The 21,249-nt window shown below is 41.7% G+C and overlaps 1 protein-coding gene across 4 annotated transcripts in view; it reads right to left on the reverse strand.

The window, feature by feature from the left end:
* Positions 1-19,284, reverse strand: part of LOC121657774 (E3 ubiquitin-protein ligase RNF130-like) — a 55,691-nt gene extending 36,407 nt beyond the window's left edge. For 2 of the 4 annotated variants that reach the window (XM_042013853.1, XM_042013855.1), the window contains exons 1-2: positions 18,337-19,284; positions 8,180-8,374 (exon numbers count right to left, since the gene is read on the reverse strand). In XM_042013853.1, coding sequence (XP_041869787.1) covers positions 8,180-8,374; positions 18,337-18,604 — 463 coding nt within the window. In that variant the 5' untranslated portion in view covers positions 18,605-19,284. The remainder of the gene's footprint in view (positions 1-8,179; positions 8,375-18,336) is intronic. The other 2 variants (XM_042013854.1, XM_042013852.1) reach the window with 2 other exon arrangements.
* Positions 19,285-21,249: the final 1,965 nt, after the last annotated feature.

The following is a 21,249-nucleotide window of genomic DNA, read 5'->3' on the forward strand; positions in this document are numbered from 1 at the left end:
AGTTATTGCATTCTAAACAAGACAAGAATTTAATGCCAAGAATATACATTAATTTTAAAATGAGACTGGTAGCATTTTAAAATATTTGTCTTCCTGTTGCCTTAATAATATTGAAAATGTTGAATTCTTGCCTGTATGTAAACATTTACTTTAGGATGCCTATTTTATGTAGTGTCAGCCACCAGAAAAGATTTTACAAAATTACCATGAGAAAAATCATAAAGGGCAGCAGCATATGAAACTATTACCCAAATGTCAGGCTTTTAAAGGTGCCTCAGTTAAATACAACCAGTGGAACAACTTGCTATCCCAAAACACTGAGCAGGTATTTGCAGAGATCACAAGTCTCTTTGCTGCACAAACCCATTCAAAACAACCTAAAGAAAAAGCTTCTGAAATTAAAACTTGAATTCTGTCTACTCAAGAGGACAAAGAAGTAGGTATTTCAAGTTCAGGGAGGAACAGGCTTCTATGAAATACTGTCAATGTATATCTGAAGAGCACTCAGAACTTTTCTTTGTAGCAAAAAGCTACAACAGATTTCACTCTGTCAGGTGAAGAGAGGGTCCTGCTCTGTGCCCTCTAAACATGGTTACACACTTCAGTGTTCTGGAACATGCCAGGCACTGCTGTACTGCAGACATGATGGACTACCACAAAGTCTGCTCCTTTAAGAAAAGCAGGCATTGATTCAGGCATAGGATTAGAAAACCAGAAACAGCAACAGCAGCTTTTCAAAGATGGGTGTGACACAATTAAATTCAAAACAAATATTAAAGCTTAATCAGATTCTTGTTGTGCTAGCCTGTAGCACATTAAGTCCATAAGTGATAAATAATAAACTTATAAGCCTATCCTCCTTTGTTAAACAAGAAACGATGCCTCAGTATAATGTCCTTGCTGTATTTTTGACCAGCTTTATAATCTACTCTGACCAAGAGTTCCTAAAAGGAGAGATAAATTGCAAAGTCAGTTGAGAAAACTGTTGGGCTGTATTTAGGTAACAACTACTGACACATTATTTCATAACCCAATTGCTCTATTCTGACACTCAGGGAAATGTTTCTTATGGAGAAATTAGCATACAATCAAAACAGGTAGTCACAGCCACATCCTGATTCATTCACAAGTCCAAATCCTGCTGATACACGTGAGCTGGCGAGCTATGCCCCTGGATTTCCTCAAGCTCGTCAAGGTCAAGCTGACTCTCTCCTGCACTAACACACTCCAGAAAACCAACACTCACAGCCTCTCAAAGATACAACAAAACTTCAGTATGTACAAAAGAGGCATTGGGCTTTGGCTTCTCTGCAGATCATTTCCCCTCCACCAGCCTCACCCAGGGAGCTCCTCTCTGTCTTCCATCCCAAGTCATATAACACTAAGCACTGCTAGAAGAATTAAGATTCTCTACTAAGCTACAAGATGCACCCACCTTTTTTGTAAGAGCTCCACAAGTTCCAGAATCTCTGCTCAGTCTTTAAACATGCTATTTCAATGCTTCTGGATGGGCAGCAGGAGGACAGACCCATGGCCGGGCCAAGAAGGGGAGAGAATTTATAAATCCCTGGAATGTGAACTGCAGCAGAGTTCCCCTAGAATGGTAAGGACACTGGATTCTGGGGCTTGGGGTTTCTTGTGCTCCCCTCTTTTGAATTGCCTTGATAATTCCACTTATATCACATATTCCCTTTCTGTGGAAGACATGTAGGTTCTGGGAATTACATTTATATATATATATATATATATTTAGTGTATGTGACTTCTTGGGTTCTTTACACTAGGGAAAACCAAGCCGAGACAAGAGAAAAGCAGATAGACATTATAATGACTTTTGAGATATTTCACACTCTTTCCTGTCTTAGCAATGCCTCTTTTGCATCTGCTTGCACTACAGTTTTATCTTTTTTAAAGGAAACGGACATTCCACCTAAATAATGCCGGAAGAATAAAAAAAGCTCGGCACAAAGAAATGTGTCACTTGATCATCCCCTTTCCACAATCTGTGCACAGATTTTTTTCTTCTTTTACTTAAATTTTTACATAGCATTAAGCAAATTTTACTGTGAATAAACTGATTTGCAGCCTCTTTTAAAGAATAAATACTTGCAACTGTTAAGGTATTAGTATGCTAACGAAGCAGACCAAATTTTATATTCAAACCTTGAATAAATGCAAATTAATAAAAAGCTGAAGGATCACTTTAAGTTTTGACTAGGGAAACGGTGTAATCCTAACAAATTACACACCACTGCATAAAAAGGTTCCTCGTGTCACAGTTTCACACATTTCTGAAATATCTATACCTGCCTATCTTCAAAAGATATTTTTGCTAATTTGAAAACAGCTTTTCTTCATTTTCTATACTTTTGAACAGTGTCCAAAACCTGTTATGGTGTCACATTCTTGATTCATCAATAATATTAATGTAGCGTAGACATCACTGGTCCATCATCAATATAAGACACACCTGGATTTGATAATTGTCTTGCATTCCACAGTGTGACCAGGTGCTAGCAGGTGGCTTACATTTTGCCATTTCTGGACAGCAGTTTGTATTCCCACTAATGGATGGTGCAGCTAAAAAACCCAGGCATTTCTAAAATGGGCAATTTGTCATGCTCAAGTATTTTCTTCTATAGACACACAACTTCTCTACAGATCTATCTATCTGGACATGGACAGTCATTGCAAACAAATTCAGCAAAGCACAAAAGAGAGTTGTGCTTGGGCAAGATAGCCTTACCCAAGGACACTACAAAATACTTTGAGAGATTTACAAAGAGCATATTCATAGATTAATATCATAAATTTGGTTCTACTGAGTCCATAGATACAGGGAATTACTCTACTGCTGGAGCTCAGACTTTGGATAAGAAGAAGAATGTAATTACTTACAGTCACTAACAGTCCCGTGGGCCTCTTCACAGTCACAGAACTAATTACCCTTTCAGCTGGCTGAGTTAAAATGAGCCCGACTTCTGTTATTTTAGTTGTGGATGAGGCATGTATGACACAGAAACACTGGTAAGGAGTTCTGCAAGGCACCAAGGCTATGATGGCTCTGTAAAGGGGCTTCCCTGGATTGCCTTGAAGAGAGAAGTGCTTCCTTATGGTCCAGAATCAGCATGTCAAACATACTCCTCTCCCCGTCTCTAAGTGTCAGACACCTCCATCTACTGTGTGACAGACTTTCCTGATTGATACACCTCCAAGGAATGTAGTGGGAAACATGATCAACAATAAAGCTGTTGACATTCATCCTCCATATTTTCAATTAGCAAACATAACCAAAAAATGATCAAATATATGTAAGCTATGGTTAGACTATTAATTGCTTGGCCCTTTTTAAAGCTTCAGCTTTAATGACTCAGCTCTTTCCTTTTCACTAATATTCTGAGGTAAATTAATAATAACACATTTTAATAATAATATTGTAATATACAATAAAATTAGTTTTGACCTGTGGATTCAAAGTAGGTCTCAGTAATCCAGGGCAAGTTTTGCAGTGGATTTGGTACAGAGCTAAAATATTCGTCAGTACACATCTGTGCATGATAATCTGCAGTACACCCTGCCAGAGCTTTCACGCATCAGTTCAGCTCAGTGTTACATAAAGAGACATTTGTGAGAAAAAGGCAAGCAGCAGAGTTAAGAGATGAGCTGCTCAGGGATCAGTGCCACAACAGAGGACAGTGGCACCTCGACCGCCGGCTCTCTGCAGTCTATTGTACTCACTCCGAATGAGGGCAAGAACGTGGAAGAGCCATTAGATGGCAACAACTTCAAATTGCTTCCTGTCCCTCCTGCTTCTGACCCACTGACCTAAAACAATCCACAGAACATATAGGCAGTTTTAGCACAGTTCAAAGCAGGTACAGCCCCTGCCTCCCATGCTCGTATGCTTTCTAAGTGAATAGAAGGCCATGAAAACTCTTTCCCTTAGAAGGAACCTGTTTCTGGGAGCCTATGTTGGACACCTCTTGCACAGTGCCATGGCAGGGGAACATCACCTGTGCACATCATGGAACAGAAACAAGTTCCTCCAGAAAATTAATGAGTTGTTTCATTAGAAGAGCAATGAAGATTTATCTTGATGACACATCTGCATCTTGGTTCTCAAGACCTTAAAAGATTTACCTGTATCAGGTAAATCTTCTAAAAACAGTGTTATATTAGAAGTTGTTTATATACTTCTGGAAATTTCTTAGGTGCTGATAAACCACAGTTACTGGAATCCAGCAGCTTCATTTTGACACACTCTTCTATATGTGTTTCTCTTTTTCTGTCTGTATTTGTTCCATAAATTCTAAGTATGAAATTTGAACTTTGGAGGCTTCTTTGGATTTTATTCTTTTCTGTAAATCCAAATAAAAGTCTAGATTTTAAGAGAGAAATTCAGTATCATAAAATCAGAGAATGGTTTGGGTTTGGAAAGGACCTTAAAAATTATCCAGCTCCAACCTCCCCAGATTTAACTGTTTTGTACTTAACAGGATTGTATCCATCACACACAAACAAGAAAGGAATTAAATTGTTATTTAACCTGCACTGTCTTCCCATTCCCATAACTGCTTATAAAGGAGACAGCAACTGCATATTTTCTCCACCACACAGGCTCTTTTTTACATTAGACAGTAGCAGTTTTGCTTTAACAGAAGCAGCAAGCAAAACCACTCATAAAACTGCCTTCCTGCCAGTGACCTCATAGTCTAAGAAAACCTATGCTGGGAAAGATGTCCTTTGCTTAGGTTGATAGAAGACATCTACAGGACTGTGTAAAATAAGTATACAGTAACATACAAAAGAATATGCACAAAGAAAAGAAAATAATGTTGCAAGTAACATTAACAGAAGTACAGGTATTAAAAAAAAAGTTAACCAATTCCTGAAGGTCATTACCTACTTTAAAACTCAAAGGTGAAAACGAAGGGGCAGAGACTTGGTGGACTATGACACAAGAGAAAGCAAATTCTGCTATTAGCAGCAGAAACTGTTCATTTGACACAGTGATGATAGACTGACTCCACAGTGACAGTCGTTATCCAGCCTCCAGAAAGAACTGCCATTCTGCTAAGTAATATTTTGAGTACGAACAAATTTCCATAAGAATAAAATTTTCAAATGTGTATTCAAGCATAAAATAGCTTGGATAAAATATTAATCCTACAGGTGAAAAGTGCTTCCTAAGCTCTTTTCACAGGGAATCACCTCTCTGCAGGTGGGCAACATACATCAATCTGTGTAATGTGTTATTTATTTTTGCCACAGACACTGTCTAAGCAGGTGATTGGAATTCATGCAAATATCCAAGCAGGAAAAGCTTGCAGTTCACAGTGTGCATTATAAGCAGTTGCTGCTTTCCTCTCTGCTCCACCTGGAAGATGGAATATTTCTAAGGCTCACTATGCAGCAGTACAAAGATTATGTTACAGTAATACAAAATAACACAAGGTCTACTTTCTCCTTTGTCTATGGAAAGAAAATGTAGAGTCATTAAGTTAGTCATCATAATACAGCTGCAAAATTGTTTCGTGAAGACTGCATTTTTAAAGAAAAGAGGAATACTGCACAGCAATAGACATCATGTGGAGCTAACACCAACTTGGTGGCCCACCTTCCTTCTCACTTGCTATCAACTCTAACACATATTAACTTAATCACTGCAGAACAGCTATCAGATACACAGGGTCAGCTCCTCCCAACCTTTAGGGACAGAAAATACTAAACAGAAGTGATGTAGTGCACTGGAATATCTAATTAGCAGACCACACAGATTGACACAGAATCAGTTAGGTTGGAAGAGACCTCTGAGATGACGTGGTTGTTCACCACCTAAAAAGCACACAGTATTTGCTTTGATATGGTTGCATATCAAATATGATATGGTTGAAAAGGCAGAAATAGGAGGACCAGGGAATGTGTGCAAGTCTGCTTTACACACAGTGTTAGGAAAGACTCATCCCACAAACATAGATTCAGGAATCTATCTCCCACTTGGAATAACTCTCAAGAAGGGGAATGCTGGGTTCCAAACCCTCCCTCTGCTGAGGCTAACACCAAAGGACCAGTCTACGTCTCAGTTACACACACTTGCAGTTCCTCCATCAACCCACAGAGAAGTTAGTTGCAGGAAGTTCTGCAAAGTGACTTCTGAGGAAATCCCTTACGTGTCCATAACACAATCAAAACAAAGGCTGTGGAGCAGTATTTCTCTTCATTACAGCTGCTACTTCAGTTCTAAAAAACTACTTTTAGCCTGTCACGTAGTTTGAACACTTCAAGTCCAATATTAGTTTTGAGATAGAGCCTTCAGCCCAAGCCAGGACAGAGATTCCAAAGACTGAACACATGCACCTAAAACCCAGTATTTCAAATACACAAAGCTAAAATATCATCTCCAGTAATTACATTTTTTTTAAAGCTTACCATAAGTAAGAGCAAATATTTGGAACTCACCATGCCAAAGACAGTATTGGGCTTTCCCCCAAATATCAACTACCCAAACAGCTGCCTGGGTACCTTATAAGACACTGTTTTAGCCACAGCAGCTCTCATATTTTACATCTTGAGATGGTATTTCAACCAACCAGAACTACTGGGCCTACTGATAAAGTTTCAAAGGCAAAACACTGCTCTTCTGAGATGAAACAGGGAGGGAACAAGGATTTCCTAATAGAAGACAGACACCATCCTACTGCTGTGAAAGCCAAATCTAACAGCATTATGAGAAAGAAGGTATTAAAGTTATAATCAAACCCATTATATGATTTAACATGTAATAGAGCCAACAATGCCAAAGCTGTATTAGTAGTAGTAGCCTTTTTTTCCTGACACACTGAGGTACTCCAGGCCATGGGAAAACTCACAAATCATTGTTAAATAGAGACAGCAGAATTTACATTCTTACAGGAAGTTCAAAGAGTCCAGAGCTGAAGGTTTAGGAGGGCACTACAACTGTAGAGAGAGAAGTGGGGGGGCAAAAAAAAAAAAAGTAAAAAAAAAGTAAAACCCAAAAATTGGCAAAAAATGTTTCATTAGAATATAGGACTTTTCATCTGCAGATTACTTGTAAAAATGTCTAAGGAAGGTACCTGAGATAAAAATCAATTGTTAACAGGCTTTGAATTGCTACATGGAGGTCAAAACCCCCCTGCAAAATTCCTGTGGCATACAGAGCTGGGAAGGTCAAACTCCTGTGAGACATTTTGCTTGTTAAAAAAAGGAAGAAACAACCATAGCATTTCTTCAGTAAAAGAATTCAATTCTAATTGTGTGACAATATGCATAGCAATAATTAAGAAATTCTAGTTTCCAAGCAACCCCTTATGCTAAGAGACTGAAAATATTCCAAAAAAAAAAAAAAACAAACCAAAAACCAGCCAGCAGTACCACCACCAAATATAGAGATATGCCTTTTCTGGTTAAGCTAGATAGTTCCAAAATGAAAAAAATCTTCTGGAAAAGGAAAAAGGTAGTTATCAGAATTGCAAAAATAATTTTTAACCAAGGAAAATGTTTACATATGAGGCTTCCAGCAACAAAAGTAAGTCACTAGGAACAGTAAAATTTTAGACATAGGCAGCTGTAAGCAAGTAGAACTCTCCAGAAAAACAGATTTCCAGCATTATTTTAGACAATTTACAGAGGCAACTGCCCTCCAAATCACTGTTTTGTTGACTCCTGTATGGCACTTAGACTTTGATTGTAGAAAGAGAATGCTCTGTAAACTGTCATTAAAAAAAGCATGCAAGCTTAGATCCCAAAATACATCTGTTAACATTTGGAGGTCCCCACCAGAACGACGAGTTGAAGACACGCTGCTACAGAATTCTTCAGGTACAGATTCTTTTTTAAATTCTAGATCTTCCATTATATCTGTATGTTAGCTTCTCTTCTGCAGAAAGGTTTGAAAGATTGCTCCTCAGATCTTACTGGCATTTCCTCACTCCAACCCACCCACATCCCCACTGCAGAGGAAAAGCATTCCTCATTGGATAAGCGTAGGCTAAAGGAAAATAACTTTTCAGAATTATTGGCTTATTTCACTATATTATATACATGTAAATATCATTAGGGAATGGGCTACTTCAAATACCATCTGTCCAATGCCAAGGGCTCTTTAACAATAGTTTATACGGCAAAAGCATTATAGCGAAGGAGATTACATTTTATTTACCTTGATGTGTCATCGTGACAGGCTCTTCACTGGACACATTGTTGTAAATGACCACAGCTGTAGCATTATGTGAAGCTGCTCGCAGTATTTTCTCTTTAAATGTACAGTTTCCTCTCTGTAGTAAAGCAATCCACTGCTTGGTGTTTGGTGGGACCTGGAAACGTGTTCGAGGGTCACAGCCCAGACGATCTGCAACTGAAATGGGAAACAAATTTACACAGACGCCAATTTCTTCTAACAGGAAAAAAAAAAAAAATCCTAATTCCAAGTTTGCTGAAGTACTTAAATGCTATACACTAGGAAGCCACTATCCTCTTGTTTAAAAAGTCTAAAGATAACTGTATTCTTAGGAAAAAAAAGATTTTAAAAAAAGCAGTCTCCCACATTGAAAGCTATGACTATATGCCCGAGAATTAGGCTCACTGACACACGCTATTTTTAACTCCAGTGCAGCTAGAACAATGAATTCACGTTCAAATCAATACCTGCCTAGAGGCTGAAAACCATTAGAATATGGTTCATTTGCTATAGGCATTTACAAAACAGCTGTTTATCAGTCATTCTGGGGAGTACAAGTCTTTTCTTTCTAATGCAGCCATAAATATCGCTGCAGTGGGAAGTACAACTAAACAAAGCAGGTTGTGAAAACAAGATTTCAGAGTTATCTGCCATGTGCAGGCTACTGTAAAAAAGGACAACATTAAAAGCTGATCTTGTACAACCCCAGCAGCCAACATCAGCGTTTTACATATGCACATTTTGTCTACAAGGAAATGTATTCAAATTCATAGAGAAACAAATGGGTTTGCGAACGCAATGCACTCGTCAGCTAAACAGGTATAGATGGTATAAAGGAAGGGTAACAGAAATGGCAAATGCCAGATGTCTGAGTTCAACAGTGTGCAAAGCTCTTTTGTCCTTTCTGACACTGTAACATATCCGGGAACAACCCAAACCCACAGAGCTGTGTACAAAAGGCACAAAACCCAAGGCAGAAGATAACTTCACAGCAGCTGAAATCGCCAAAAGACAGATCTGTTTGCACAACACAGTTTAGTCTGATACACTGTGGTCATATCATTAAAGGATTTTATAAATTTAGAGCCATTGGCAGTTTATAATGCAAATATATTTATCCTTTCAAATGCCAAGAGTGTAAGAATCTTTGGCTACTAAAAATAGCTGGGATAAACAGTGATTTTTTCAAGACAAACAAACAATTTATTTGCATAATAGCTCAGAAAACATTACAGTTCTGCAATGTAAGAGCAATTCAAATGAAGTGTCCCATAATTTTTTTCCTTCTCAAGAAGTGAATTCAGCACAACTATGAGATTTCAGCAAAAAGTCTACCACCAAAAAAAATATCCAATTTAACATATCAGCTGGAAACAAAACAAAAGGTCTTTTTAAGTACTCTCAGCTTAACATAGCTGAGGTTAAAACCTGTAACAAAGGAGAGTCAAAGAGCTAAAGATGTTTTCTGAAACAAGAAAGAAAATTTTCTGCTTGCCTAAAGAGAACTAGTGCAGATGAATCTATACTATGGCAGACGTACAGGAAGTCATTGCTCTTAATTTCGACAAGAAGTGCCTCTCCCTGTTCCCCTGGAAGGAGGGTGGGGAGCCAGATATCAACACATCCTTTTCACAATTGCTTTTCAAGCCTGTATTAGACATCTCAGACATGGAGGGCTATTTGCTGTATTTTTGTTTCATACAGGCATCAGGGAAAGTCTGAAATACAGATGCCTGAAGCCAAATTTTATAGAGCGTTTTCTTCCATTACCCTGACACCATTACTTGAATTCCTGTGGAAATTGCTAGCTAGCACTGATCCACACATGTTGCTTTGCAGCACTGGTGATGGCCATCACGAACATCACCAATCAAAGAACAGCATGTTCATGCCCACTGCACTTTTGCAGCTTGTCTTTGTAATCTTAAATTTGAGAACAGTATGTATTTTTAAAGGGAATTACAGTCCTTTTTGAAAATGTGGAAGAATCACAACACAGTGTATGAGCCACCAACCTTTTTGCCCTCTGTTAAGATAAAAGCTGTTTAATACACAATTCCCCCTTGTTCTGAATATTTTTACTCAAAAACATGGAAGGGGGAAAGCACCAGCAGACTGCGATAGGAAGTTTCCCAAGCCCTGAAAGCCAAAAAATCCCATCCTTCTCCCATGATATCATACTCAAGAATCTCAGGTATGATACTTCTGTTGGAAAATACCATTTTCTAAATGGCTACAATTCCACAGAATCCCCTCAAACTGCCAAAAATAACTCTGAGAGTAGACACTATGGCCAACATAAATTTACCTAAAATATATGGGATTATTAAAAACAGAAATCCTACAGATTATGTACTGTTTGCTTCAGTACAATCATGATCAAAACTAAAATATGAAGTGAAAACAAAAATGGCCACAAGAACAAGGTAATGGGTTATTACAGTGAAAAACCATAAAAGCAACAAAGAGCACCTTGAATGAGGAGGCAGCATTCTCAAAATTCATGTAGGCACCTTGAATTTGTATGCTTGAAAATTTTTAGCTTAAAAAGCAACAGAGAAAGCAGTAAGAGATAACAGAAACTGCATCTGTGGGAAAAGTAGTACAAAATTTTCTACCACAGTGGAGATCAAAGTCTCTTTCAGCTGTGGACAGAGCTATGAAATGTTACTGGATAAAGCAACAGAATTAGGAAACAAGATATTAAGAGATTAAAGCTTTCCAGATATAGACCAACAAACACCACTCAAATGCTTACAGCATGTTATTCCTGACGAGGTGCATTCAGCATACCCTGATGAAAATTTAACAGCTGACAATATTATCTCAGTACTATTTAAGTAATAGAGAAACACTGATGAAAATCTGGTTGGTTTAGATAAACCTGAACTGAGTGTCTGCAAGTCACTTGAGATTTAATAAAAAGTCACAACCCACTTTTCTTTGCATTAGCATTCTATTACACCACACAAATGTTAAGTAAAATCTTTCCACTTTTAACTAAATAAAATTCAGAACCAATAGTGAAAAATGTGGGGTGCTCTGCTTGTCTTTTCAATAGACTGAAGATAGTCCAAAAAAGTGTGGAAGTCTTAGAATCACAGTCACCTTTCTAGAATAGTGAGATGGTTACAATAAAACATCTCTCGTGCAGCTCAGGTGCCAGGGATATCAGTGGGCACTGCAAGAGACACACATGAACAGGGTCAGCCAGAATCGTCATTGACAGCTCTTCACTACCCTGCCATCTATGATCTGGTATCCAAAGTTCAACTAGAACCAACAACAAATGAGTTGCAAGTATTACCTGGATGATCATAGAATTGTTTGGGTTGGAAAAGACCTCTAAGATCAAGTCCAACCATTAATCTGGCACTGTTGTGTTCACCACTGAACCATATTCTTAAGTACCACATCTACAAGCCTTTAAAATCCCTCCAGGTATGGTGACTCCACCACTGCCCTGGGCAGTCTGGTTCAGTGCTTGACAATCCTTTTAGTGATGAAATTTTTCCTAATATCGAATCTAACCCCCTCCAGGCACAGCTTGAGGCAGCTTCCTCTCATTGTGCCACTTGCTACCTGGGAGAAGAGGCTGAACCCCACCTGGCTCCACCCTCCTATCTGGGAGTTTTAGACAGCAAGAAGGCCCTCCCTGACCATCCTTTTCTCCAGCTCCCTCAGCCTCTCCTCATCAGACTAGTGCTCCAGCCCCTTCCCCAGCTCCTTTGTCCTTCTCTGGACACATTCCAGTACCTCAATGTCTTTCTTGTAGTGAGAGGCCCAAAACTGATGTTACATGCCAGAATGAAAAGCAACTTCACATTAAATTATTCTAAAACAGATCACTTGCACAGAAAAAGATATGATCAGAAGCCACTCATGGAAGTTCAGAAGATAGAAGCATACAGAAAGCCATTTAAGTAAGTCTCCCTATAGGTGTACTACTCTTCTGGCTTATTTGAAATATAAGCTATTTACCCTGCCCGTCTCTGTGTTCATCTATGTGTCATGTGTTGGCAAAACCCCAATTTTCTGTTAGAAGTGGCAGCCTGCTGGGTTAAAGAGCTATGTACAGTGTTGTCATAAATATCTCCCTCCCTACTGTAAGTCCCAACACCACAGAAGAGCCTCTTTACAGAAGAATCAGCTGTGATTTAAGTACCCACCATTGGGCTTGTGTTTGTTTTCTGCTTTAGGAGAGCTTAGTTTCCTTTTGCAGAATACACACGGTGGCTCAATTTTTATAACTGTTTCTCCTTGAGCATTTTTTATAATTCAAGACCCTTCCTGCTGAAGGACTAAGGTTTCTGACAGCATTTTAGGGATTCATGTGGAAAAAAATAGTTAATAATGCAACAGATCCAACCAAGGCTCCTCAGCTACTGAAGAAGTAGTGGCAAGCTCACATCAGCACAGCAACAGTAGTTTCCTCCTCTTCTTTTCCAATTGCTTGACCATGTTTTAACCTTCTCCCTCTCAGAAGGAGAGCCATTTTGTGGGAGCAAAAATGAAATGACTAGAGCAGCTCTCAGGCTTTGTCAGAAGTGTATACCTGTCTGAATGCAGACTGTCCCCTAGTTCTGAACTGTGGCTACGTTTGTTCTTTCTCACACCGTGTGTTCCTGCTGCTCTTGCATCACTGTGAATGCAACTGTGACACCCCCCTTTAGCCAAGGTTGCTGCACTGGCTGTTATCAGACTTTGTCCTCTTTTCACAGAAATACTCCACTCTCTGGGCATTAACCATTTTATTCTATGCCGGGTTTTTTTCTCTTTTTTTTTTTTCCCCCTCCTTTAAAGGTCAGATATCTTGCTATTGATTTCATCTTAGCTAATACTGTACTCTCTGAAGCCAGCGCCAGTTGCCAGAGCTGGTCTGTCTCAGCTACACATACAGAAATCATTTAAAAGTCTGACCTTCAGTCACCGTAATACAATAGCTGGAGAGACACCACTAGTATTTTGAGGGACAGCAGATCAAGAGGCTTGTTGGGAAAGAAACCACAGAGGAACACAGGAAGGTGCAGTGCCATGCAGGCTGCACCCTGAAGCATTCCCTCCCTACAGTTCTGCTGCCCAGGTAGGTCCTATGTAGAACACCTGACAGGTAAAATAAGACAGCTTTGTGCAACACATTAATTATAAACCTGTGATAAAATTTCCAGAAAAGGAATTCAGCTGGGAAATTCAGAGGCAACTCAGCAGTTCTGATTGATTCTTACTTCAAGGAATGGTACTAGTTATTTGCTATCCCATTAGGGCTTAAAACATACGATGAACATATTTTCTTTCAATGCATTACTGTTACTATCAATATATTATTATCAATACAGTCCTTATTCATGCCACTCATAATTTCTACTTTATAAGGTTGTGTCAATGAATCGATGTGTTATGTACAGCAACGTTTTATTTTCAACAGCTCTTTCAGGTAATTGCTTTGACTAAAGCTGGCTTTAGCACGAAAAGAAACTCTTTGAATGAGAGGTAATCTGGTTTCAGGGAGGAAGTTAAACAAAAGGAAATCACTGAAGCTTAGAAGAGTCCTATAATAGTTCAGATTTAATCTTGTTAGCTCAGTAAGTATGCTACAATTACGGTGATAAACTCCAATATATAACCTCCCCTTTTGCTATCAATTAATGACTACTAATTAAGCTGGCTACCAAGACCAATGATGAAGCACAGAAGCATGGCACAAGATTCTTCTTACCCTATTCTACTGGTATATCTGCTTGTTGCATTTTCCTAAGCTTTACTGGTTTGGATTCTGGGCCAGAATTTCTGTCTGAATGCTGCCTAAAGCTCTGCAGTTACCAGGAAACTGGCATTTCAAATCTTCTGCAGCTAAAACTTGTTCACACAACATGTTTATGAAGTGCCAGATGCTACAGAATGCTGTACTTACAGCACCATGCACAAGATATACCTCCTTCCTAACACTGAGCCAGTATTGTTTCTTCCACACTTCCACCTTTTTCTAACATACATTTTTCCTCACATTCTCAGCCTCCTTGCCCAGCCCCAACCCTTCTACCCCTTTGGGAGAGCTCTCCTTTCTAGGAGCTCTTTTTCCAAAGTGGCTTTCATACAACCATCACCTCCCCACAAGCCCTTTAGACTCCATCCCTTTCCACTCCTCACCCCCTTGTTCCTGACCTACTGGCTCAGTGAATTTTAACATTTTCAAGTTTGACTCCACTGCTTTTCCCTTCCTATCAGCCCCACTCCCAATCATCCTGCCTGCTTCCCAGCTTCCCAAGCCAGCCAAGGTGCACAAAACCTTACCTCCCAGCAAGGTCTGACCACCTGTAAGGGGACTCTTGAGAGCACACAAGACTGACATTTCCAGCCCTCACACTGGAATCCAAGCACAACAAGCAGTAACCCAGACTCAAGAGCCACAGAGTCCTGTTTCCCATGGAGAATGTTTTTGAGGGAACTAAACCACAAAGCACTGCAGTTTCCACCAAGAACCATTAAGGCGAGTATTCAGTGGCTTCTAGCTTGGTGTGCCATGGCAAGAGGAATGTGCCTGACACCTAAGGGTCTGCACTGCAACTGGTGTCAGGCACCCAGTACCAAAGAGGATTAAAAGCACAGGTCATTGGAGTGGCACAGGGCTGAACACTTGCACGGTGCATGTACAGACATCCAGGAGCACCCAGGCAGCTGCTGTGAGAGGACTGGGCTGAAAGTTCAAGGCCATGTTGGACGAGGCTTTGACCAACCTGGTCTAGGAGGGTGTCCCTTCTCAAGGCAGGGGGCTTGGAACTAGACAATCTTTAAGGTCCTTTCCAACCCCAAACTGCTCCAAGATTTATGAAAATGTCTGCTTGCACAAAGTCACAAATAAAAGAGTAAGGGACTGAGCGAGAAATATTCTGGAACCCCCCTGAAGGAATACTATAAACCTTTACTAAACTATCAGAAAACCTGCATCAGGCTTTCACTATTATCCTTCCATGCAGAACAAGAAGAGCTTTTTTTTTCTTTTGAAGTTGCAAGCATTCATATCCAGAAGTGGTTTAAAACACTCTTCTAATAAGAAATTAAGTCATGACAAGAGATTAACAAGTTAGAGGACGTAAGAAAAAGAACTCAAAGTAGAAGAACGGAAGAGAGATTAATAAAAAAAACTATGCTATCATGCATTTAATGTACTCGGAAAAATATGCCCACACAGGTGCTAAATGTACACCCAGCAGCCAACTGTGACCAAGAGCTCACTGGAGCTGCACTTTCACAAGTCACATTCACAGGCGGTCATGCCAATTACTGCCACCCCACTCCCAGGGGAACATTGCCTTTGAAAGCCCCTATCAATTTCATACAAGCTCTATAAAAAGAACACGGAAAGAGTTTTAATACATGTATTAACATGACATGGTTGAATTCCATTAAAGAAACCCTGCAAAAGAAACGGGAGAAGTGATTGACTGTCATGCTGCACTGAGATTTAAAGGATGGGTGATCACATGGGACTGGCATCTTCAAAAAGCAGTACATAAAATATCGGGAATATTCAAGAACAGAAGTCAGAAAACATCACAGAACACTTAAAATCACAGGCTGTACTATTACAAATGGTGTGTGGTCAGCAGCAGATCATTGGCCCTAAATCCTGAATTAGTAAACTCATTTATTTCCCTGCAGGCAATGAGTAAGGGATGTAATAAGATGCCCCATTCCTGGAAGTGTTCAAGGCCAGGCTGAATGGGGCTTTGGGCAGCCTGGTCTAGTGGAAAGCATCCCTGCCCATGGCAGCGGGGTTGGAACTTGATGATCTTCAAGGTCCCTTCCAACCCAAACCATTCTGTGATTCTATGATTCTTTACACAGCATGCAAAAAAGTGAAATTAAGGACACTTCAGCTCTAAAACAGTCCATGCCATCAAGGTGCTAACAGATCACCCACATGCGTGAAAATTTCAAAGATAGCCCATAAATGGGTGAATGCTTGACATCAAAGCAGTTTCAAATCCAAGGTATCCTCAAATAAAGTTGCTAACAATTGTAGAGTCCTTTTCTTCTGAGGATACATGAAAACTGGGGTAGAGCACTTACTGCTCTAACAGCAGTGGCTGGCAGCTACTTGGGTTTAGAGCTATTAGAAAAAATTTTGCAAATGAGTTCTACAGCAATATTAACAGGCTGATAAAAAAACCATTAGAGCAATTACTTTCAGCAAGACTGCATCATCTTTTATCAAATGTGAATATAAAAAAGCAGATGATGTTCAAGAACAGCTTAACTAAAAGCATAAAATATTCCAATCTTTCTTACTACATGGAGCATTTTTAAACCACAAGCACCTCAGCAAAATTAAAACAAAATATAAGTATGTAACAACCTACACAGAACAGTTCAGAGTATATAAAGTAAGAAAAACAACTGCTGTTGAGCTTGCTTTAAGTTGTCTGTTGTGAAACAGAAGGGCAAAACAGAATTTCCCCAAAAACTGGTAACAAAGTTTTAATGATTGCACCATGTCAAACTATGTCAGCTCTGACATTTTCACATCACCTTCTGTGCTTTCTCAATAAAGTTATTCATCGTAGTACTTAGCAGTAGGTATAAAAATGCTGTTTATGGACTGCTCATAATTTCATTTAGCTCTTCTCATTATTAGCTGCCTGTGAAAATGCTGTCAAAGCCTCCCTCAGTGTTTTAATCACACCTTAATGAAGGCATTTCAAAGGAAAGCAGAAAAAGTTACAGCAGCATATTAAAAGGAAATTAGTATCAAAAGTTTTTCTTGACAAATAATGCAGCTCTTAAAAAATAAAGTGCTTTGATACTTTGCATATATTAAAAGGCTGCATTTTAAAACCTGTAAAAATACTACTTGCAATAACAGTGTTTACATGCCTGAAACTTTCAAGACAGACTCCTGATTTCACGGGGGTTGTGTGGGAATGTAAGTGAGGAATATCAGGAAGCGGAAGAAAGACTGCAACATATTTAATGATAGCTGGTAGACAAGATTTGAAGTACAAATAAAAATCGTTTTACAGCAGACCTCCTCAACAATTTCTGCTTCCTCACCCTTCCACCCAAAAATCCACCCCATTAATATATTCTAGTTATATTTTGCAAAGCTAATGAAACTGAGCTCCAGTGAGGCTGGCAAGCACCTGCTGATGCACAACCTGATCCATCCGGACCAGAAGCTTACAGAGGCTGCCTAGCAGGATGCATTTGTTCTGAAGAAGCATCAAAGTATTTTCCTGATCTTAAGATTTGGCAAATTCTCTGAAGCTTCTAATAATACAGTAGTTTTGTGCTATCAATTCTTCTAAAACACTCTTTGTATTCACCACTTAGACTCTACTTTTAACTAACTACAATATTTCACTTAATACATTATTCAGATGTTTACTGTCCAGGAGACAGGTTGGGGCCACTGTATTCCATCAAGTGGTCCATTTCTTAAAGATGGCAGTCTAGACAATGTCAAGAATGGTTTTTAAAACAAGATACTACTAAAACGACATCACTATTACTGAAGAAATCGGTTTCACTTCAGGCAAAAATCATGACAGTATTCTCAACTGCTCAAATTAGTGTTCTTTATAAACTCCAACATTTATCAAAAAACCAACTGATACATAACAGCTTCACTTAATTAAAAGAAAACTATTTGGACACTCTATCCAATGTTCAGTACTGCAAACAAGTGCATTCTGGGCTGGTTATAAGAGCAACAACTTGATAGCTTCAGTCCTTCCAAGTCTCGATGGGTAGCTTAAACAGCGTTTTTAGGAATCGCACACTGAAAAACTGTGACTTCATGCAGGTGCCAAAGCTATCCAGATGCACAGCGAGATGGCTATGCAGCTGTTCTAAGATTCAAGGCAATGCTGTAACCAAATACTGTCAACTATCACTACCCTCTCTGTAATTAGTTAAGGAATAACACCTTCACCAGTCAATACGCCCAATCTACTGGGATCCATGCTGGAAAGCATAGTATGCTTTGCAGAGCCGTTTTTCAAGCCAGCACTCTCAGATCATGGATTTATGTTATTTTCCTCTGGGCAAGCTCTTCCTCCTGGTTTCTCAAAACTGTCTAGGAAAGCCTGCTCAGCCCAGGCAAGGACCAACCACCCGGCAGCGAGCGAGGGAAGCGTTACCTCCGTTGATGGGGACGGGAGCCACCAGCAGCCCCTTGACCTCCACCTTGGGGGAGTCCTGCCCGTAGCGGCCGCGGTCGATCCGCAGCAGCGTGGGGCCGCCGCGCTCGGGGCTCAGCACCGTCACGTTGATGAGGGCGGTGTAGTACGCCTGGCTGGCGTTGTCGGCGCCGGCCGGCCGGACCCGGCCGTGCCACAGCAGCAGCGGCAGCAGCAGCAGCACGGAGGAGCCGCCGTTCCAGTGGTGGTGAGGCCACCGCCAGCTCATCTTCGACTCCAGGCGAGCCGACGGCCGTCACCGGTTGCCTCCGCCGCTCCCCCACGGCAGCGTCAAGCCCCGCACGCCCGGGCGTGTCCTATCCCATCTGACAGCCCGGGAGCGGAGAGAGACCAAAAGCAGGCGGAGCGGGGAGGAGAGCTCGGGCTCATGCCATGGGAGGAGCCAGGGGAGGCATGGCAGGTCCCAGCCGAGTCCGATCCGCCGCCGCGGCTCCCAAGGGAGGCTGCTCGGAGAAAGCGGCGCTTTGCCGGTCCCTCGGGGCTCCGCCGGTCCCTCAGAGCGCCGCGCTCATACCGCCCGCCCGCTGCCGCGGGGGAGCTCCCGCCCGGCGAGGGGAGGGGAGGAGGCGGGGGCGGTGCCGCGGCCCCCTCCCCGCGCAGACCCTCGCCAGCCCAGAGAACGCTGCTGGCGGAAGCCGCCGCTACCGCCTCAGTCGCGCTCGCACACAGCCGCGGGGGTCGCCCCGGACTCGGCCCGCCGCGCCGCCTCGGTTCGCCTCGGGGCTCGTCGCCCACTTAGTGCGGCGGGCGGCGCAGCTCAGTGCCCAGCCCGGCGTCCGCAGCCGGCAGCCGTCGCTTCATGCCCGGTTCGCCCCGAGGGCAGCGGGGCCCCCGCACCGTCCCGCGGCTCCGACTCCGCGCCCGCGCCTCGACTGCAGCCCCGCGTTCTGCGCAGGCGCCGCACGCCCCACCCCGCGCCACGAGGACGAGAGGCGGGGCTTGGGCGAGGATCACGCCCACGGGGCGGGGTCCGGCACAGGGCGGGGACACGGCCTATGATGTCATTGTGGGCGCTGCGAGCTGCGAGCGGGGGCGGCGGGCATGGTACCGGGCTCCAGCGACCCGCGGTTCCATAAGGAATTAGGTCACAGCATTACAGAATCAGATAGGTTGGAAAAGACCTCTGAGCTCATCGAGTCCAGAGTGGGACCAAACACCAGCATGTCAACTAGACCATGGCACTCGGTGCCACATACATTCTCTCCTTAAACATCTCCAGGGACAGTGACACCACCACCTCTCCCGGGCAGTCACTTCCAATATCGAATCACCTTTCTGTTAAAATAGACTTCCTAATGTCCAAACTAAACCTTCTCTGGTGCAGCTAAGATCTAGGGACACATACAGGCTCCCATGGCTCCTCAGCATCTTTTCAGAAAAATATTTCCAGTTCAGGAGCGCTGATCACCAAAAAGATAAAGAGTTTTAAAGCATGTCAGAAATAGGGGGTGGAAGAGCTGTGTGTGTGTGAAAACGAGGTGGGATGTGTTCAGTCTGTCCAGGTAGAACTGAAAGAGCTTTGGGGCAGGAACAGCACAGCCTCTGTGTAAGGATTCAGTCATCCCTACCCAATTTGGTGTTACTCACTTCTGACATACTAAAATGGGAGGGAAATTGTACACTCAAATATTCTTAATAAATATTAATCCCAGGAAATACTGTAAAACAGGGTTTGATGAATGATCAACTAACATAGTTTTAAGGATTTCAGCCTCTTGGGAGATGTAACAAAATAGTATAATGGCCTCCTTGGATTTTGAAAGGCAAACTAACTGAAAATTAGTTACAACAAAGAGAACAATTACTGCAGGACTGTGAGTTAGGATATTTTCTAAGTTTCTGAAAAAAAAGGCTGTGGAGCTGTTCTTTTGAGATACGGTCTCCTTAGTGACTTCCCCAGCTGCATGGGAAGGCCCTCAGATAAGCCTGGCATTTAACCTACACATCTTATTAACCTGTTTTCCTCTGGAAGCTTTTGTATTTTATTCACTTGCGATGCACGTGGTCAGACACGCACGTAAGATTACACTGACGAAGCAGAGTCTGTTTATTTCATTGAGATGTAAGTAGTTTAATCCTGTCCTTGGAGAGACCTCTTCCATTTCCGAGGAAAGCAGCATGCTTGCAAACCTGCGTCTTGGAGCAGAAAGGACCTACGGACTCTGCTAAAGGTATGTGTGGTTCTGTGAAATCCTCTGAGAAGCTGTTTCTGCAAAGCTCTGTAGAAATGTCATTACAATCCAGGAAATGACTTTGAAGCAGAAACTGAATGTTCTGCTTACATTTTTTTAAATTTAATTTTGCTCTTCTTGGTAAATGCTGGCTGAGGAAGCACATGCTATTGATTGCCTCCTCATTTCACCCAAACGTTCATCCCAGCCGGAGGATGAGAGCTGTGGCTGACACACTGATACTGCAGTGTGCAGAACATGTTTTGGAGCTGTTCTCGCTTTGATTTCTCAGCACTAAGAGCTCTGCATCATTCTGATGCAAAGTCATGTGCTTTATTGCCGAAATGTCCTCAGAAGGGACCAAGAAGTCCTGGGAGCCTGAAGGATTCTTCGCTATCACTGCGCTGACCTTCGGAGAAGGATCTCAAAGCACTTCTGAAAAGCATTGAGGAAGCATTCACTGGCTATGTTAAAAGCAAAACAAGGGGCCAGAGCTTTGCCAGTTCTTTGCTAACAGCATGAAATGGCTGGTTTTTATTTTGCCCTGTCTGGTTCCCTGTGGGCTGTTTCTGCTGCAGAGAGGTGCTCCAATGCCTGTGTGAGGGCTGCCTCCTTGGTTCTATCCCCACCTCAATCCCCATCCTGATCCCCAGCCCTCCTCACACAGTTGGGAGGCTGCTCC

The sequence above is a fragment of the Corvus kubaryi genome, unplaced genomic scaffold (assembly GCF_017639235.1).
Source record: "Corvus kubaryi isolate FWS band 111438036 unplaced genomic scaffold, C.kubaryi_AGA036_p1.0 split1-37374, whole genome shotgun sequence".
Taxonomy (NCBI): domain Eukaryota; kingdom Metazoa; phylum Chordata; class Aves; order Passeriformes; family Corvidae; genus Corvus; species Corvus kubaryi.